At 41.5% G+C, this 15,159-nt stretch overlaps 1 protein-coding gene across 4 annotated transcripts in view; it reads left to right on the forward strand.

Moving 5' to 3' along the window:
- Positions 1 to 15,159, forward strand: part of kiaa1328 (KIAA1328 ortholog) — a 170,349-nt gene that overhangs the window by 4,155 nt on the left and 151,035 nt on the right. For 2 of the 4 annotated variants that reach the window (XM_048532160.2, XM_048532132.2), the window contains exons 2-3: positions 9,979 to 10,014; positions 14,420 to 14,565. The exons of 1 other annotated variant lie outside the window; for it this stretch is intronic. In XM_048532160.2, the coding sequence (XP_048388117.1) occupies positions 9,979 to 10,014; positions 14,420 to 14,565 (182 nt within the window). The remainder of the gene's footprint in view (positions 1 to 9,978; positions 10,015 to 14,419; positions 14,566 to 15,159) is intronic. One more of the 4 variants, XM_048532152.2, reaches the window with a different exon arrangement.

The raw sequence follows: 15,159 nt of genomic DNA on the forward strand, positions 1-15,159 counted from the left end.
TTCCTACGGTCTGTCTTTCATTGAGTACTCACCATTGCCTTGTCATGTCTTCCAAAGTGCATGACCTTTGCGCTTATTGGGATTAAGTTCCATCTACCCATCTATGTTGTCCTGTAACTTAAGATGTTTTTCCTCACTGTCAACCATTTGGCCAGGCTTCTTGTCATCTGCAAACCTAGCTATCATCTCCCCTCAACCCCACATTTTCTTCCATGTTATTTATATATATCTCAAGCAAAAAGTTGCTGATCCATATGTACAGCACTAGATACTGGGTTCCACTCATGTAAACAGCTGCCTACCACCATCCTGTGTCTCTTACCATTCAACCAATTATGGATCCCAGTTGCCAAGTTACTTAGATCCTATGTGCTTTTATCTTCATCAATCTCTCACTGATCTTGGGATTTGCTGAAATCCATAAAATTGACATCAACTCTACTGTCCTCATCCACACACCTGGTCAGCATTTCAAAATCCAAATTCATTTTTTTGGCATTATCTCCCTCTGACAAAGCCTTGCCCCTTCAAGTGGAGTTTAATTCTCTCTTTCAGAATTTTCTGTGATAGTTTCCCTTGAAACTCCTTGATCAGTGGTTTATCTCTACCACCCTTCTCGAAATGTGGAAACACATTATCTGTGCTCTGATAGCTCCCCTGTGGCCAGAGAAGAGTTAAAAATTTGGGTCCCCTGTAATTTCCTCACTTGTCTCTTACAGCAGCCTGAAATACAATCAGCTGGACCTGGGAATTTGTCCATTTTTCAGCCAGCCAACTCCAGTAACTCCTCATTCCCTATGTCAAGCTGCTCGAGAACCGCACAGTCCCTCTCCTGGAATATGTACCTACATCCTCCTCTTCCTGAGTGAAGTCAGGTGTGAAGTATTTGTTTCACACCATACCACTGTCTTTCAGTACCGTGCAGAGATGGCTCCCTGCTGGGCCCCACTCTTTTCCTGGTCATCATCTTCCCCTTGATACACTGATACACTAGTATTTTTCGTGCCCTCTTTACTCTCTTTTACTGGGGCCTCTGTTGATTAGTTCCCTTTCTACCTGTTAAGACCTCTCCTCTTGTCCAGTCCTGACTGTTCCTAGACATTCAGAGTTCTCTGGATTTGTCGCTTCGACATTTCACCATACAAAGAACACATTGGGCCTCACCAATTCAATTTTGAACACTTCCCCACTTTTGCCATAGATTTAGGGGAGACAATGGCCCAGTGGTATTATCGCTGGACTGTTAATTCAGAGATCTGGATAACATTCTGGGGACCTGGGCACCAATCCCACCATGGCAAATGGTGGAATTTGAATTCAATAAAATATCTGGAATTAAGAATCTAATGATGACCATGAATCCATTGCAATTGTTTGGAAAAAACTGACCTAGTTCACTAATGCCCTTTAGGGAAGCAAACTGCCATCCTTACCCGGGTTGGCTGACATGTGACTCCGGACCCACATCAATGTGGTTGACTCTGAGCTGCCCTCTGGGTGATCAGGGATGAGCAATAAATGCTGCCTAGCTAGCGACGTCCTTATCCCATTAATGAATAAAGAAAAAATAAAGAATTTACCAAGAAGTACCTCTTTGGCCAGATACTGCCCTATTTTAATAATATCCCCCTTCATCCAATTAACCTTTTTTGTGTTTGCAGACCAGCTTTTTCTTTTTCTATAACAAACTTAAAAAGGATGGTTGTGTGGGCCTATCACAAGAATGTTCTTGCCCTGCTATTTGAATACCTACCTGATGTCATTTCCCAGAATTAGGTCCAGCACTGCAATGTCTCATGTTGGATCTTCTACGTCTTACTATAAACATCTTTCCTGTACACATTTCAAAGCATCTATTCCCCCCATAACATCACCCCCACCCCCCACCCCCCACCTGAATGTTTACACAATGACTATCCAAATTAATGTTGGGGAATTTGAAATCTCCTAATATATTACCGTATTATTGTTTTTACACATCTGTGGTGAATTATCTACGTTTGTTCTCTATTGTCTGCTGACTGGGAATCTATAATACATTTCCACTGGTATGATGGCCCCCTTTTTTTCTTTAATTCTGAAGCTCTACCAACAAAGCTTTATTTGAATACTCTTCCAAGATATTGTCCCTCCTTACTGCAGTAATTGACTCCTTAATTAATAAATGCAACACCACCTTTTTTTTTAAAACCCTCCCCTGTCCTGACTGAAGATTTTATTACCCTGGATATTGAGCTGCCAGTCCGACCCCCTCCTTCAACCTCATTTTTGCAACCTAGATCCATTGTTAATCCAAGTCTTTAACTCATCTGTCTTACCTGTAATACTCACATCGAAGTACAGGCCATCCCGCCTTGCTTTGCTCCATTGAAACTCAACATAGCTGAACTCCGTCTCTTTTGTTTCTTTACTAAAGTAAGCTGTGTCTGTACTGCACTAATACTCTGTCTCCTCCCCCTACTGACCTAGTTTAAATTCTTCCCAACAGCACTCGCAAGGATGTTTGCCTCATTCTAGTTCAGATACAGACTGTCCCTCTATTACAGATTCCATCTTGTCAAACTTTTGGTGTTCTTTGAAGAAGTAACATGCTGAGGATAAAGGGGAGCCTGTAAACACACTAAACATAGATTTCTGGAAGCCAGTTGATAAGGTGCCTCCTCAAAGGTTAATGTGGAAAATAAAAGCTTATAGTTCAGAGGAAACATTAGCATGGATAGAGGATTGGCTGCCAGCAGAAAACAGTACGTATTAATATGCCTTTGTATGATCCATAAGATGTGATAGTGTAGTCCACCAATAGTGAGTGCTGTGCCTCAACCTTTTACATTCACGTCAGTGATCATGATGAGGGGAGCAAAGGCATGGTAGCTAAATTTACAGATGACACCAAGGTAGATGGGAAAATATGTTGTGAATAAGATGTAAGGAAGTTGCAGATGGGCATGGTTAGGTTGAGTGGGCAAAGATTTGAGAGCTGGAGTATGATGTAGAAAAGTGTGAAGTTGCTCACCTGCAGGGGGAATGCAAAAGTGGAATACTGTATTTTTAAAATTTAAACCAAGAACAACTGTTGAAGTTGCAATGCAGGGGATTTTAGATGTTCTACAACATGAGTTACACAAAAAATACAGGCATTGCACATTAACGGGAAGGCTAGCAGAATGCTGTCCTTTATTATGAAAGGAGTTGAGCATAAATGTAAAGCTGTTATGCTTCAATTATACAGGGCATTAGTGAAATCATATTTCAAATGCTGAGTGATTTTTGCCTCCATTAAGTAAGAAAGGAGATAAATGTATTTGAGGCAGTTCAGCGGAGATTTGCTAGATTTATAACTGGAATGAGTATGTTGTTTTGAGGACAAGTTGCACAAGCTGAACTTCTTTCTTCTTGAAAGAAGAGTGAGGGATGACTTGATTCATGTGTTTATTTAAGATCCTGAACAGTCTTGCTATAGTGAATGTGAAAAGGATGTTTCCTCTTATTGGGTCCAGGACTAAGGGGACAACACTTTAAGAGGCCATCCTTTCAGGTCAGAGATGGGAAGACATTTTTGAGTGTTATGCAGCTTTGGAGCTTTGTGTCTGCAGTGATTTAAGTGTGGCATTTGAAAATTTTTAACACTGGGTAGATTTTTGTTAGACAGAGGTATAAGAAATAGATGAGAAAGTGGATACTGCAACTCATTGGTCAGCATGATCTTATTGAATGGTGGAGGAGAATTGAGGGGCTGAATGGTCTGTTACTGTTGTTTTCTCATGTTCAAATGTAGAGTAAATGAAGTTCAGCAAGTAAATAAAATAAAGAAAATTATAGCAAGGCATTCATACATTGTGTAAAATTTTGGAAGACGGACTTCAGGACATCCGTTTGGACTGCTTTTTTAAAGCTACACATGCATGGAAGGGTTGTGATCCACGTTGGTACCAATGATTTTAGTAGGAAGAAGGATGTGATCCTCAAATCAGAATTAAGGGAGTTAGGTTGAAAATTAACAAGCAGGACCACAAATGTAAATCTCTGGATTACTCCCAGTACCACGTGCAAGCGAGAACAGGAATCGGACAATAAGGCAGATGAACGTGTCACAAGTAAGATTGTGTAATAGGGCAGTTTTAAATTCCTGAGACTGGCTGTGGGCAAGCTGGCACCTGTACAAGACAGACAGGTTACACTTGAACAGAGCTGGGATGTTGCCGTTGTGGAGCATTTTGGCAGACCCATTGGAAGTCCTTTAAAATAACCTGGCAGGGTGTAGAAACAAAGAAAGTATAGTAGAGGAGAACACCAGGGCTTATAAAATACTTTGGGGAGGTAATGGCCTAATGGTATTATCCTTTGACTATTAACCCAGAGACCCAGGTAATGTTCTGGGGACCAGCCATGACAGATGGTGGAGGTTGAATTCAATAAAATAAAGTCTGCAATTAGGTGTCCAGTGATGACCATGAAACCATTGTTGATTGTTGGGAAAAACTCATCTGGTTCACTAACGTCCTTTAGGAAAGGAATCTGTCATCCTTATCTAGTCTGGGCTATGTGTGACTCCAGACCCACAGTAATGTGGTTGACTCTTAATTGCCTTCTGGGCAATCAGGGATGTACAATAAATGTTGGCCTGGCCAGTGATGCCTTCATCCTGTGAATGAATTAATTTTAAAAAATTAGGGATACAGTTAGCACTCGCAGAGAAGACAGTAAGTTAATAGGCAATCAGAGTTAACAAGCATTTATGTAAATGCACAGTGTACAATAAGATTGTGAGTTACAAGCAAATTGTGGTGTGGAACTACAATGTTGTGGTAATGATGCAGATTTGACTTAAAGAAGGGGAAGATTGGGTGTTAAATATTCTGGGTATAGTTTATTCAGGAAAGAAGAGGTAGCAGTATGGGTTAAGGAGAGTATTGTTGTGCTGGAGAAATAGTATGTCTGAGGGTTCAAGCACACTCAACTTGGCTAGTGCTATAGAAATAGAAGGGTGTTGTTAAATTGCTCAGTGTAGTATACAGACATGCAACTAGTAGAAAGGATGTAGAGGAACAAATATGCAGGACATTTGAAGTGAGTAGTTATGATAGAGGATTTCAGTTACCTAAATGTCCACTGCGATACTGGTAGTGTAAAGACAGCGAGGGACAATTGTTTCTATATGTGTCCAGTCTAACAAGGAAAGGATGCATTGTTAGACCTGGTCCTCGCAAATGACATGGGCCAAGTGCCAGTGGGAGAATATTTAGGAGATAGTGATTACTGTATCATAAGGTTTGGGATAGCGTTGGAGATTGACAATGCAGCAATCCATAGCGAGAAAATCCATTGGCAGAGAATAACAAAGCTGAGTAGAATTGATTTGAATAAGAGGTTGGCAGGAAAATTAGTAACTCAAAAATGGTTCACCTTCAAAGAGCAGGTGGTTCAAGTGCAGTTGGGGTGTATTCCCTTGAAAGAAAAAGATAGGACAAACAAATTGAAAGTTTCCTGGATAACCAAGGAGATCAAAATAAACTTTAGTAACAAAATATGTGCTTATGACAGGTGCAAGGCAGAAATTCCAAATGAAAATCAACAGTTACTATCAAAGGTTTGGGGGAGCTGGGGAAGCAAAGAGGAATCAGGGATGGGCAATAAATGTTGGCCTGACCAATGATGCCTTCACCCTGTGAAGTAAAGTAAGATTTGTGACCATGCAAATAACAGACAAAGACTCTCTCTAATAAGAGATATTGGAGGTTACCATTCACCAAAAACACATCTCTTGACTCCACAAGGTCTGTCCATGATCTAATGGGCACAAGCCAGTTGTGTGGTCGGATACTCCCGGCTTTGCTGAACAGGTGCACTTCCAATAACACTTAACGCGTTACAAAGCAATCCACTTGACTGACACCAAATGTACAATCATCCACTTCCTCCACACAGATATTCACTAACAGCGGTGATTACTGTCTACAGGTGTGATGTACAAATTCACCAGAGAACCTTAGACTGCACCTTCTAGACCCATGACCACTTTTACCTAGAAGGACAAGGGTGGCAGATACATGGGAATGTCACCATTTTCAATTTCTTCTCCAAACTACTCTCTGTACTGACTTGGAAATGTGTTGCCATTCCTTCATTTTTGCTAGGTCAAAATCCTGGAATTTCCTCCCTAATGACATTGTGGGTCTACCTATAGCACAGGGCTGCAGTGATTCAAGAAGGGGCAGGCAATAAATGCTGTCCCAATGATACTATGTCCCATGAGTGAATTAAATAAAAACTAGCAGTTAACATAAAGAGAAATCCCAAAGTCGTCTTTAGACTTAAAAATAGTAAGAGTGGTTAAAGGAGGAGTCGGGCAGATCAGAGATCAGATAGGGGGCTTACAAATGGAAGTAGCTGAGATGATAAATGAATACTTTGCATCTACTTTATAAAAGAGGAGGGTGGTGACAGAAGGAAACCCTGTTACTGGAAGGGTTCAGAATTGATAAGGAATAAGTGTCGGTTTGATTGTTAGCACTTAAAGTTGACAAGGTATCAGAAATAAGTGAGTTGCACCCAAGGATTTTTAAGGAAGGGAGGGTAGAAATTGTTGAGATACTGGCCATAATGGTTCAGTTCTCGTGGATTCAGGGGAGCTGCCAAGAGAATTGTGAACGTTAGGCGTTATTAAAGAACGGTTGTAAGGATAATCTTAGCAATTACATACAAGTTAGTTTAACTTTGGGGGACTTGCTAGAAATGATTATTGGCAATAGAATTAGTAATCATATGGACAAAGGTGGGTTGATTAGGAAGAGTCAGCACAGATTTCTAACGGGGAAATCATGTTTAATGAACTACCTGGAATATTTTGAGGTGACAGGGTTGATGAGGGGAAAGCTGTTAAGGTGCCAGACTTGGATTTCCAAAAGGTATTTGTTACAATACCACGCAACAGACTGGTGAGGAAGGTTATAGGTCATAGAATAAGAGAGACAGGACCAACGTAGATACAAAATTGGCTGAATGATTTTTTTTAAAAAAAAGATGTGTAATTGTCAATGGATTGCTTTTTGGTTGGCGACTGTTTTTGTAGTGGAGTTCCCCAGGGAGTAGTATTGGGATCCTTGCTTTTCCATATCATGACCTGGATCTTGATGCACAGAATAATTTCAAAATTTGCAGATGATTCTAAACTTGGGGTGAATTATAAACTGAGAGGAGGGCATTGCTAAGTTGGTGGAGTGGATCAGTAGGTGGCGGATGGGGTTCAATGCAGAGAAGTGTGAGGTGATGCACTTTATTTGGAAAAACATTAAAAGACAATATAAAATATGTCTTTAATTACCTGGCCTAATGGGAAGGTATCAGGTGTTGTTGGTAGATAGTGTGATTGACTGAATTATGCCTGCAAAGAGCTATTATGACTTTGATAGGCCGAGTGCCCTCCTTTTCACTTTCATTTATGGAATGGAGCTCCAGGGAGCTGGTTTAGGATTTGGCAAAAGTACTGGAACAATAGTCTGGTCTCGCAGAGTAACTCGCTCCAGTGGAAAGCACATGTATCAAGTCTGTTCTTTTGGTAGTTTAGGATATACTGGGGCAATAATGATGGTGTCTGAAATGTAGAACCATACCTCGCAGACAAAGAGTATAGCTAGCATAGTTTGACTAGTCTGTGGATCAGCTCTCCCAATCTTGGCACATGCTGCGACATATTAGTAAGGTGCTAATTCGTACTGGGTGATATATCAGTTTAAACCCATTTCAGACTTTGTCATATTTTGATGCAACTGAGTGGCTTGCCAAGGCATTTCAAAGGGTAATTAAGAGTCAACTGCATTGCTGTTAATCCATTAAGATCAGACTAGATAATAATAACAGATTTTCCTTTTCTGAAGTAGATCAATGAAACTTTTTTTTTTCTGATAATCGATGATGGTGGCTTTGTCTTCTTTAGACTCGCTTTCAGTTATGTTAACGTTTCACCATCTGCCATGTGGAATTTGAACTTCTGCACCCAGTGCATTAGCTGCTTCTGAGTTCAGTGATATTATCACTATGCCACTGTGCATCCCTTCCTGTCCCCATTCTGTTAATCTTGTATATTTTGTAAAGGGATCACAAATGTATTTTAATTCACTTGAACAAATACTTTAATTGAGACAATATAGTGAATGCTTCTTCAAAAGGAGTGAATAATTATAGTACATTACTTGCGTTGAAAATAAAAATGTTGTGGACTGAGTATTCACTTGCATTACCCCTTCAGGGTTATGGGCCAAGAGCTGCAACATAGGGTTAGCCTGGTCTGGACTGAACTTCCTGAGGAAGTGGTAGATATTGGCACAGTTACAACATCCAAAAGACATTTGGTTAAGTACATGAATATGAAAAGTTTGGAGTGATATGGGTCAAGAGCAAGCAGGTGGGACTAGTTTAATTTGGGATTATGTTCGGCTTGGACTGAAGTGTCTGCTTCCATGCTGCATGTCTATGGTTTAAATGATTGTTGATGTGTGTTGACATGCTGGCGCGAATGGCTTCCTTCTGTGCTGTAAACATCAAAGTCTACTAGTACAGTTTCTGTTGTTAACAAGATTATTTCTGTTTGCTCCTCTCCTTTCCCTGGCAAATATAATGTTTGCCTTAAATTTAATCCAGTTGACCTTCATGAGAGAGGAAAGTTGGCCGTGTGTATTGCCATTGAAAAACCTATACACTGTTTCTCTTCTTACAACTGTTCCTCATCATTGTGAGTGAGAACCCAATACAGAAGTTAGCAATCAACCCTTGAATATAGGATATGCAACTATGCAGTATTTTCTTTTCATTACCTTTATAAGGGAGGTAATAAAATATTTATATATAAGTAATGGTTCTTTTTGTCGGACAATAAATTTTATAATACATATGGGGAAATGGCTGTTTCATCAAAAATACTTACACTTAAAAAGGATCTATACTTATTAGATTCTGATAATTCTGATGATTGTTGGAACTATGAGTATGTGGAGAAAGGCCAGGTAGGCCTAACTGAACATGATGAATCAATGTGGCTATTTTAAAATAGATTTGGAGTAATATGGGGGAGACAAAATGTAGTGTTGTTAATAGTGCCACTTCTACCACTGGTAGAAGGTTTCCTGATTTAATAGTTGCTATATCATTAATATTCCTAGATGGCGCAGGTAGGGTAGCTTTAGGATTTGGAAAAAGTACTGGAACAGTAGAGTGGTTAGAATCTGGTCTCGTAGACCAACTCATTCGCGAGTGGAAAGCATCGCCTCCTCCTCCTCTCTCCCTATTTATTTCAGAATCCTCTCCCCATCCCCCTTTTTCTGATGAAGGGTCTAGGCCTGAAACGTCGGCTTTTGTGCTCCTAAGATGCTGCTTGGCCTGCTGTGTTCATCCAGCTCCACACTTTGTTATCTTGCAAGTCCGTTCTGTTGGTAGGGTAGGATATACTGTGGCAATGAACCTCTTCGTGCCAGTAGATCCCTGGTGCGACCTTAAATGGCTTGTTTGAAATTCTTGGACATGCTTGCCAACTTTCTTGCTGACTGGTTTAGTTTCTTTTGTACCCATTATTTGAGCATTTCGGTAATAGTTTTGAACCTTTTTAAAAGGAGATTGGATGATTCTAATTGTACATCGTGATCAGAGCTGCAATCTGGTTCAATTGTAGTGATTCATGTTGGAAGTCTTGCTACTTTAAATTTGTAAAAATATCTCAGCATTCAGAAAAGTCACAATTATCTGCAGACTGTATGATCGCTGAAACTTTCTATGATATTTTTGGGAGTGTAATTCTTGAAGGCAAATACTAAAGAGGGACAGAGAGGATTTTTGTTCTCTGAATTGCAGCTAATGCGGAATGATCGAACTCTAGTATGGGTATTTTTGTAACAATTGAAGTATGTCTTGGATATTTCCATCTTTGGGTAAGTCTAGTTTATATACCATTCAAGCATATCTCAGTTTCTTTAACAGTGCTACATGTAGCATCAGATGAAGAACAACCCACGGTCTTTGTGCCAGGTATGGTTTTGTGAAATACTTTCTAGGTCACTTTTTGTTTCTCTACCTGAAACACCTGCAACTATTTAAGTGTTGAAGGTGCTTTCAAATGCATTTTGGTCAATAACATATCACAACAAAGTAATGTATGTTGATATTTGCAAAATCATTAATTTGTTTATTATTCATGGAAAATTTGAGTTGTTTGGTTACATTACCATCATCTTATTTTTGTAAAAGGTGCCAGTGACCCACATTTTAAGATAGATAGGGTGTAAAACGTTCCAGCATAAAAATGCCTCTATCCAGAATGTTTGTTTTATTTTGTAGGTTTTAATTCGTATATGGAATCTTTTATTACTTGTGATCTGATGCGTTCAATTTCAATTGTAGGGATTTTCCTGAAGAAGGGATGGATGTCCATGTAAAATTTTAACAGTTGTACTTTGTGATGATTTACTTTTCATCTTCCTACTTGAAAGCATTGCTGGCTAGACCACCATATATTGTTCAGCTGCAATTGCCTTTCAGAAGGTGGTGGCCAGGCATCTTTTTTTGACTGCTCCTTTTAGCATTGGTATATCCGCAATTTTATTTAGAAAGGAGTTCCAATATTTTGACCCAATGACTGTGAATGAACAGTGATATAATTCCAACTCGGGGTTGTGTGTGGCTTGGTGAACTTTTAAGTTGTAGTATTCGTGTGCATCTGCCGCCCTTCTCCTTCTACATGGTAGATGTCTTGGTTTGTAAAGATGCTCCTAAAAGAACCTGGGCGAGTAGCTGCACTACATCTCACAGGTGATACATGCTGCCACTGTGTGTTGGTGATGAAGGGTTTGACTGTTGAAGGCATGAAGTTTTTTTATTCATTTGTGGAATGTGTATCGCTGTTCAGCATTTATTGCCTGTCCCTAGTTGCCGTTAAGAAGGTGGATGGTGAGCTGCTGCCTTGAACTGCTACTGTCCACCTGCTGTGGGTTGGCCCACAATGCGATTAGGGAGGATGTTCCAGGATTTTCACCCAGTGACAGTGAAGGAGTGGTGATATATTTCCAAGCCGGGATGGTGTGGCTTAGAGGGTAACTTGCAGGTGGTGGTGTCCCCATGTATCTGCTGCCCTTGTAATTCCAGATGGAAGTGGTTATATGTTTGGAAGGTGCTGTCTGAGAATCTTTTTGAATTTCTGCAGTGCATCTTATAGATAGCACTTAGTGCTGCTACAGAGCATCAGTAGTGGAGGCAGTGAAGGCTTGTGGATGTAATGCCAATCAGGTGGGCTGCTTTGTCCTGGATGGTGTCAAGCTTCTTGAGTGTTGTTGGGGCTGTACGCATCCAGGTAAGTGGGGAGCATTCCATCATATTCCTGATGAACTCCTGCAGACGTGTCCTGGAGCTGAGATGACTGACTTCCAACAACCATGACCATCTTCCCATCCATTTTCCTATTCATCAGGTATGACTGTAACCACCTAAGAGTTTTTGCTCCCAGTTTCCCGCTGATTCCAGTTTTGCTAGGGCTCCTTGATGCTACACTGGGTTCAATGCATTCACTCATCTCACCTGGAATTTAGCTCTTTTGTCCATGGTTGATTTAAGGCTGTAATGAGGTCAGGAGCTGAGTGGCCCTTGCCGAACACAAACTGGGCGTCACTGAGCCAGGTGCTGCTTGGTAGCACTGTTGATGACACCTTCCATTGCTTTACTGAAGATTGAGAATAAACTGATGGGATGGTAATTGACCAGATTGGAATTTTCCTGCTTTTTGTGTACAACACATACTTGGGCAATTTTCCACCTTGTCAGGTAGATGCCAGTGTTTTAACTGTACTAGAACAGCTCGGCTAGGCAAGCTCTGGAGCACAAGTCTTAAGTGCTGTTGCTGGAAAGTTGTCAGGGCCTGTAGCGTTTGCAGTATTCAGTGTCTCCAGATGTTTCTTGATACCTCGTGGAGTGAATCAAATTGGCTGAAAACTGGTGTCTTGAAGTGGGGGGCCACTCGCCGACTTGGATCATCCACTTGGCACTTCTTGCTGAAAATTGCTGCAAATGCTTCAGCCTTATCTTTTGCACTGATGTGTCGGGCTCTCCATCACTGAGGATGGGGATTTTTGTGGAACTGCCTCCTCTAGTGAGTTGTTTAATCGTCCACCACCATTCAACTGGATGTGGCAGGACTGCAGAGGCTAGACCTGATCTGTTGGTTATGGGATTGCTTAACTCTGTCTGTCACTTGCCACTTGCATTGTTTGGCATGCAAGTAGTCCTGTTTGGTGTCTTCGGCAGAATGACGCCACATCTTCAGGTATGACTGGCGCTGCTCCTGGCATGCCTTCCTGCACTTTCAATCGAACCAGGGTTGACTCCTGGCTTGATGGCAATGGTTGAGTGGGTGTTATGCTGTGCCATGAGGTTACAGATTGTACTGGAGCACAATTCTGCTGCTGTTGATTGCCCACAGTGCCTCATGGATACCTAGTCTTGAGTTGCTAGATCTGTGCAAAGTCTGTCCCTTTAACACGGTGATAATAGACAATAGGTGCTGGAGTAGGCCATTTGGCCCTTCGAGCCAGCACCACCATCCATTATGATCATGGCTGATCATCCACAATCAGTATCCTGTTCCTGCCTTATCCCCATAACCCTTGATTCCACTATCTATAAGAGCTCTATCTATCTCTTTCTTGAAAGCATCCAGAGAGTTGGCCTCCACTGCCTTCTGGGGCTGAGCGTTCCATATATCCACCACTGTCTGGGTGAAGAAGTTTTTCCTCAGCTCTGTTCTAAACGGCCTACCCCTTATTTTTAAACTGTGTCCTCTGGTTCTGGACTCACCCATCAGCGGAAATATGCTTCCTGCCTCCAGAGTGTCCAATCCCTGAATAATCCTATACGCCTCAATCAGATCCCCTCTCATCCTTCTAAACTCAAGTGTATACAAGCCCATGGTGCAGGCAGCATGATGGAGGTTATTTTCAGTACAAAGGCAGAACGTCATCTTTACAAGGGCTGTATGGTTGTCACTCCAACTGATTCTGTCAAGGACAGGTGCATCTGCAGCTGGCGTACTGGTAAGGATGATGTCCCGTATGGTTTTTCCTAATTGGTTCCTTTACTACCTGCTGCAGACCCAGTCCAGCAGCTATGTCCTTTAGGACCTGACCAGCCTGATCAATAGTACTGCTGCTGAGCCACTTTTGGTGGTGGACGTTGAAATCCCCCACCCCGAGTATATTTTGTGTCCTTGCCATCTGAGGTGTTTCCTCCAAATGTTACTCAACATGGAGGAGTACTGATCCATCGGCTGATGGAGGGTGGTATCCACAAGGGGAGGATTCACCTGAAGCCATGAGATTTCTTGGAGTCTGGAGTCAATGCTGACGATTCTCAGGGCAACTCCTCCCTGACTGCATACCACTGTGCCGCCACCTCTGCTGGGCCTATCCTGCTGGTATGACAGAACATATCCAGGGATGGTAATGATGGTGTCTGGGGCATTACCTTTTAAGGTATGATTCCACAAGCTTGACTGTGCCAAGCTGTTGCTTGACCTAGTCTGTTAGACAGCTCTCCCAATTTTGGCACTAGCCTCCAAATGTTAGTAAGGAGGACTTTGTAGAGTCAACAGGGCTGACATTGATCTTTTTCAGTGCCTAGCTCAGTGCCAGGTGATCTGTCTGGTTTCATATCTTTGAGATTTTGTAGTGATTGTTACAACTGAATGGCTTGCTAGGCCATTTCAGAGGGCAATTGAGAGTCAACCAAATTGCTGTGGTTCTGGAGTCACACGTAGGCTAGGCCAGACCAGATCAGGATGGCAGATTTCCCTTCCATGGAGGACATTAGTGAACCAGATGGGTTTTTCTGACAATCGACAAAGATTTCATGGTCATCAGCAGCTTATTAATTCCTTTTTTTTTAAAATATATGTTTCCGTGGTGAAATTCACACCTAGGTCTCTGGGTTGATAGTCTATAATACCACTCGGCTGTCACCTTCCCATTTGAATCTAATCGGCCTTCTTCTCCGCCCTTGATTCCAATTTTGCTACATCACTTTGTGCCACCTTTAATCAAATGTTACCTTGATGTCAAGGGCAGTAACTTGCATCTTCCCTCTGAAATTCAGCTTTTTTAGATGTTTAGACCAAGGCTATAATGAGATCAGGAGCTAAGTGCCTCCTGTACTACCCACACTGAGCACCCATGGGCAGCCTGCATTGTGGCAGTTCGGGCTGGTTGAGCTGGATCAGCTCACTGTTGTTTTTTAATTGTGGAAAGGCAGTCATATTTATTTTCCATCTCTAATTATGAATAAGAAGTGTTACCGGTATCACCAACATGCTGTGAATAATTTTCTAAAGTTGTGAATTAATAAGTTGTTACTGTTCTGAATCACATGTCTACAAACTATTTCTGTTTATTAGGATTGCTAATGGAAGGAAACATTAGACCTGAATCAAATGTGAAAAGTAAAACTCAAGAAGTTGGAGACAAACTTTCACTCCAGTCTGGTTCTGTTTTTGTAAATCCCTTGAAGACCAAATCTGGAAAGCAATCCATGCCAAACAAGGTGAACTTATGATGTTATTGCATTTTGCATTCCATTGAAGATTAGTACATATGTATGTAGGTTCAAAGAGACATTTTTATGGGTGTGAGTTTGCTCGCTGAGCTGGAAGGTTCGTTTTCAGACGTTTCGTCACCATTCTAGGTAACATCATGAGACAGCCTCCGACGATGCGCTGGTGTTATGTCCCGCTTTCTATTTATCTGGTTAGGTTTCCTTGGGTTGGTGATGTCATTTCCTGCGTTGGTGATGTTCATGAACATCACCAACACAGGAAATGACATCACCAACCCAAGGAAACCTAACCAGATAAATAGAAAGCGGGACATAACACCAGCGCTTCGTCGGAGGCTCGCTGATGTTACCTAGAATGGTGACGAAACGTCTGAAAACGAACCTTCCAGCTCAGCGAGCAAACTCACACCCAGAACCTCAACCTGAGCTACAAATCTTCTCAAAACTCGCTAGACATTTTTATATAGCTAGTAATTGACTTTTTTGAAGTCCTCTGCAAAATATCACAGGTTGTCAGTGTTATTCTTCTGAAAGTTCAAAAGCATGTGGATGTAGGAGGTGTAATTTCAACTTTAAGGCACA

The sequence above is a fragment of the Stegostoma tigrinum genome, chromosome 1, assembly GCF_030684315.1.
Source record: "Stegostoma tigrinum isolate sSteTig4 chromosome 1, sSteTig4.hap1, whole genome shotgun sequence".
NCBI classification, from domain to species: domain Eukaryota; kingdom Metazoa; phylum Chordata; class Chondrichthyes; order Orectolobiformes; family Stegostomatidae; genus Stegostoma; species Stegostoma tigrinum.